At 47.2% G+C, this 5,979-nt stretch overlaps 1 protein-coding gene across 1 annotated transcript in view; it reads right to left on the reverse strand.

Moving 5' to 3' along the window:
- Nucleotides 1-5,513, reverse strand: part of LOC119405412 (uncharacterized) — a 75,761-nt gene extending 70,248 nt beyond the window's left edge. The window contains exon 1 of the mRNA XM_049419394.1: nucleotides 5,466-5,513. Coding sequence (XP_049275351.1) covers nucleotides 5,466-5,513 — 48 coding nt within the window. The remainder of the gene's footprint in view (nucleotides 1-5,465) is intronic.
- Between the last annotated feature and the right edge of the window lie 466 nt (nucleotides 5,514-5,979).

The raw sequence follows: 5,979 nt of genomic DNA on the forward strand, positions 1-5,979 counted from the left end.
ATCTCGCGTAGGAAGTCACAACGATCATAAGGTACGCCGTTGCAATAGCCTGAAAGGTGTGGCTGCCGTACAAACTCGCACGTTTCATTTTCTTTTTTTTTTTTTCGTCGGCATTCAGCTGACAAAAGCAAAGGTAGTACACGCTTAGGAAGATTTAGGTTTTCGACTTGCGTGCGGCCTCGTTTATTTTAAGCGCCACTTATTAGGACTGTGCAGCGCTCACAAAAAAGGGACAAGGGACAGAAGAATCGATACCAACTCGCTCAATTTTCTATTCTAAGCCACTTATTAGAAGTGCTAAGGCTTTCAAAGCTACAACGAACGAACTAAAGCAGACATCACTTGAGAAACTCGTAACCCGCGCAGTGTGCTAGTGTTTACGGTGCTCGACTACTGCCTCGAAGGACGCGAGGTCGAGGGATCGAATCCCGGCCACGGTGGCCGCATTTAGATGGAGGCGAAATGCTACAGAGGCCCGCGTGCTTAGATTTACGTGCACGTTAAAGAACACCAGATGGTCAAAATTTACGGAGCCCTCCACTGCGGAGTCCCTCAAAATCGCAGCGTGGTTTTAGAACGTAAAACTCCAACAATCACGAGAAACTTGCATACCTGAAAGCTCTGTATGCGCTCGAATGAAAGAAGGAAAGGAGGAGGAGAGAAAAAGAAGGAAGCAGCAGCTAATGTCAATGTACATGTTGCAGGCGAGATAAGCCTTGTCGGAACACGCCGCGTCGTTGCTGCGGGTACCAGACTTGCGCAACAGTTTTATGCGCTCCACTTTCAGTTTTTTTTTTTCTTTTGTAGCTAAGTTTCTTTCATAATTTAGACCGGACACGTGTGGCTTGGAAATGGCAACGTTCTTGCGTTCGTTTCGCTTTTGGGGCGGTCTAACGCGTAGATGCGATGCATGTTGCGCAGTGATCTCAGCTTAACAGCTTAACCATAAACAAAACGGTAGATGTCTAGTAAAATACACTCCAATAATGAACTTTCGCAATTCGGTGGGTGGGGCTGACGTGCAAACTAAGTTATTACAGAGACATTTTTTTTCAAGCACTTTGCGGACACGATATCCCCAGGTCTTCGCATCAATAAAGTTTTTCACCACAACTATCAAGTTATATAACAGATCGCGGCGACAACGGAGAGCTATTCCACCGCTGCTTGCACAACAGCGTTGCCGCGTAGCGTTCAAGAATCTTGATTGGAACTATAGCTGGTAACGATTCATACTTAAAGAAAACCTTCTCTGGCGCAAACTAAACACAGACACAAGAAACACAATCAACAAGACGGGCGAAAGCGATGCTGGGATTGTGTCCCTTTGTCCGTGTTTAGTTAGCGCCGAAAACGTTTTTGCTTTATTTTTGCACATAGCCTGTTCATTGACACAAAAGGTCTACAAGGGCTCCGTTAAGTTACACGTTCCCCGTATAACAGCGCACATACCGCATGTCAGAAACACGAGGGCTCTCTTGAAGCGTCAGTGCTACTTCGCGGTATAAATAGCGGCCCGAAATTCGGTGGAGTTATGTTGGTGCTAAGCATTGAGGTTATCTTGGTGCTAAACATTATCTTGGTGCTAAGCATTATCTTGATGCTTAGCACGATGCTGAGCGGCCGACCTGTTAGTATATTAACGAGATACGTGCTTTAGTTACTGGGCCTATACATCTCACGAAGGGCCCTCTGGGCGCACCACTATCCCGTCTCGGCTGTGATAAACGTGATGAACAGGCATGGGCCCCCGGAAAACGCACTGCCGAGGAAGTGACGTCAGCCTTTGTACTCTTGTTCCACTGTCCGGAAAGGATACAATATTATCTCGGGTTTTACGTCCCGAAACCCCGATATGATTATGAGGGACGCCGTAGTGGAGGGCTGCGGAAATTTCGACCACCTGTTGCTCTAAGCGCGCTGATATCGCGCAGTACACGGCCCTCTACCATTTCGCCTCCACCGAAATGCGACCGCCGCAGCCGGGATCGAACCCGCGACCTTCGGGTCAGCAGCCGAGCACCGTAACCACTGGTCCTCTAAGGCGGACAATACAGAAAGCAGGTGTTTCTTCCCTCCCGTGAAAGGTGTACACCGCACAAATAGGTATGGTATACACTCCAATCCTGACTGGGTCGGACGGTTCGCGACAACGGAAGCGTTTGAGGCCAAACGTTTTCGCAGATATACTTAGGTGGCCATAACCTATACGCTTAATTGGAAATGCCTATTTATTTTTTTTTAAGTGGCATGGTGCAAGGAGACGCCGGAGCACAATTAAGGCGCCGGCTATACGCCTCAATTTCTGTGTGGGTGAAATACACAACGTCGTCCTCGTCATTCAGTCTGACTACTCCCACTACAAGGCAAAGACCTCTGGCATGTTTTGCCAATTAACCCCAGTTCTGTGCTTGCTGCGACCCCGTTATACCCGCAAGCTTAGAATCAGGGCCTCCTGAGAATTCAACCAACCAAAGGGCCAAGCAGGATTTAGCAAAGGCTTCTCGAAAAAAAAACGCCCGCGATAGGTTACGAGAAATCATTTGAATCGGTCGAAATCTCAGCAGTGATGCAGGAACTGCGGAATCAGGGCGTCGACGAATTATACAAAAATACTGGAAGAAATCTACAGAGACTCCACAGCAACCAAAGTCCTCCCATAAAAAACCGCGATAAAATTCAAATAAAGGAGGTGCAAAGCAGGCATGCAGCCACAATCTACCCGATGCTATTCACCGCGTAGTTACAGGCGGTTTTCAAGGCACTCTATTGGGAACAGCTAGGGATAGGAGTTAATGGAGTACTTCAGTAACCTGCGATTCGCTCATCAGTGATCACATACAAGTTACAACACACAAGGTTCAAAATTACCCGCCAAACAACGTTCTCAAGCTAACACCACGACGTAAGAGAAGTTCGTGGAACACACAAGGTACAATAAACGAATCAAAACACCAAAGCACTGCAGAAGAAAGTGTAGAAAAATGCAAATAATTATGTCACATAACGAGACCACGTTTAGTGTCCCCACTCAGGAGCAGTGGAGAGCCGGTGGGGCTCGGGGTGTTTCGAAATCGTGAGGTTGCGAAAAACGATATCTTTATCAGAGGGTTACTTCGAATGCGTTTAACGTCGGTACGCTCACTATTGCATGCGGACGTACTTAATGACGTCATTACTTTTGAAAGAGGGGGCACGCCCTCGCTTTTAACGTATTAGCTCACCATTCTCCTCGGCCTCATCTGTCGTGATCGTGACACATGACATTTCGCAAACGCGAGTGGCCGTACAGGATGCTGGTAGAACCCTACTGCTACGCGAGTGACAATGCTTCCCATATCACCGTGCTCAAATTGAGTTGTGCCTGCTGTAATCCCTCCGCTTATATACAGCATGTCGCCTAATGCTTTCGACAGAGAAATGCCCTTTATTGAAAAAACAGATTTTTGCCGGAGAGCATATCACCGCTGGCATGCTTCTATATGTAGGGAAGGGGAATAGAATTAAAAGATTCCGGAACAGAAAAAAAAAGAATAAGAAGGAAGAAGAATGTAAACAAATATGAAATGCCCATGTGAACCTGATAATAATATTTACATCTAGGATGTCAAGTAAGTTTACGCTTTCTATATGAAATAGTCGACCATTAAAGCTTTCCGATGAGTCCAATTTCAGACAGGTAATTGAATAGTATCTGTAAAACCCGTCGCTGTTTTGAAGAGCCGGGCGCCGGACTTAATATGCCGCGCAACGTTAACGGATCGTGGCAAACCATGTCCATTCTTCGCTCAAACAAATGTCTCTCGTCGCAGTACGCGGGGCATTCAAGCAATATGGGCTCCACTGTCTCTATGCTGCCACGGTTATCACAGTATGGATTAATGGCACGCCCGATTCACGTTTTCCTACTGTAGAGGTTCACTTGACGTTATTACTCCCCAGAGAGGCGTCGGGAGTCTGTCGGGCCCGTACACAAAAAATTGCCGAGGTCTAACTCTTGTAAACCTAGTTATCACGAGCGAGAAGTGTGTTTGGCTTGGTTTTGCAAAGAGTACGGACACGTGGATTTATTAAAGTTAGGCTTGTTTTTCTCCTTTTTGTTCGCCTTACTTAACGACGGTGGCGGCTGCAGTAGCTTCGATCTTGGCACCCTTGCGCACTTGGTAAGCTTGTCTATAACGTGCTAATCTATAAAGGGCTCTGACGGCTTACGGTCGTTGCGACGCGATTAAATGACCTTGGGAGACGTGGCGTAGTATACCTTTCGCTCCAAAACTTCGCCTGCCTTGGTTACTAGTATAACGTGCGAGTGAAATTAAATACCGGCGAGTTGGTTGCGTATGTTTTAAGGCGAAAGCCGTATACGCCTGATCGAACCCGAAAATTGACCGCTGGCGTTCCGAGGAGTCGACGTCAACACAAGTGATGAAAAAAAAATCATCATCACGTGATGACGCCATCGTGACGCCAAAATCTGTGACGTCATTGACGTCACCACGTGACATCGTCGCTTGGTCAGAGGTGGGCCGATCACGGAGGCAGTGCAAAACCGGCTGAGGTGTAGAAAGCTTGCAATGCCCCCGATCCTAGAGGCAGTGTGAAACCACGTTAGGTGCACAGAGCTTTCGGAAGAGGGCAGTGAGGAATCAATACGTCTAGGGCGTGTCAATGCGAGTAACGCTGGAATCGAGGTGCCCTCAATACATCGAGTGAGAAGAAAAAGAAGAAGAGGGCTTTTGCGCCTTCAAGTCGTCTTAGGTGAATGGATAAGGGATCATGTGAGCTTTTGTAGAACAGCCAACTCTAAGACACGTCCAACATAGTAAGGCAAATGCCAGTGAACTTTCTGAATCAATAACATTTACATTGGCTGCAAGGAACCCTTAAGAAACAGCCGATTAAGCTGCAGCCCTCAGCCTTCACTCATTTGGTGCTGCTCTTTCAAGTCCCATTATGCATTGCAAATTTCCCTTGGCTTTTCTCCTTCAGAACTTACGCGAGAACGAGAATTCAACAAACGACGCGCACTTCGCACTGGCCCTTTAAATGGCCCCTAAACCACTCCGAGTTCAAAGACGAGAGAACTGGTTTCTTTCTCGGCTTCACTACACTTCCTAGAGGCGTTATATCCTCCTCGTCACTTATTACATTATAAAACGCGTGGACAACGCCATCACTAAGTCATCACTAAATTAAAAGCCAGTTCCACGACTGTCAAATCTCAGCAAACAGCGGTGCTGGCAACCAAGCGCCACCACCTGGCGAACGCAGATTTAGTTATTTCTTCATCTTCTTCTTCGTCGCTTTCGTTTGTTACGCGTTTGTTTATTTCTTCGTCTTTTTCTACATCTTCTACTTTTCTCACATTTCTGTCGTTCTTTATCTCTTCCCGTATTGCCTTCTCTCCTCCTAGCCCTCAAGTAACTCTTCCTCACCTTCGCTTCTCTTTCCTACTCTTTGCTCACCTCCTCCATTTCCTTCCTCCTGACCTTCACATCACTCCTGCTCACCATCACCTCCCCCTTTACCCCCCCCCCCCCCCCTTGCTATACTATAATATGCATGGCTAGGCTATGCTAGGAGCTGCTTGGCACATGCCCGCTTTGTGTGGCGTACACCCACCGAGTTTCCTCTCTACGACACCGGCCTTACTCCGAGCTTAAACAGCTGCTCTGTAAAAAAAAAAAAAAAAAAGGAAAAGGAACAGCCGCTCTAAAGCTGCAGTCGATAAAGGAAAGTTGTTTCAGAACCGAGCCCATATTTCTTAATTAAGCGACGCGGAAGGCAGCGGTGAATCTTGTCTCGGGGGAGGAAAACCTTTAAGCCCTGATCATTTAGATTTAAAAAACAAAAAATGACATTTCGCGGCAGAAGGGAATGTCACGCTCCTGCCGCATCATTCCCGATTTTAAAATTTTAAAAGACCCGCCGTGTCGCGCTGCCAAGCTCGAGGGCGCGGGTTCGATTCCCGGACATGGA

Source organism: Rhipicephalus sanguineus, chromosome 9 (assembly GCF_013339695.2).
Source record: "Rhipicephalus sanguineus isolate Rsan-2018 chromosome 9, BIME_Rsan_1.4, whole genome shotgun sequence".
In the NCBI taxonomy this organism is placed as follows: domain Eukaryota; kingdom Metazoa; phylum Arthropoda; class Arachnida; order Ixodida; family Ixodidae; genus Rhipicephalus; species Rhipicephalus sanguineus.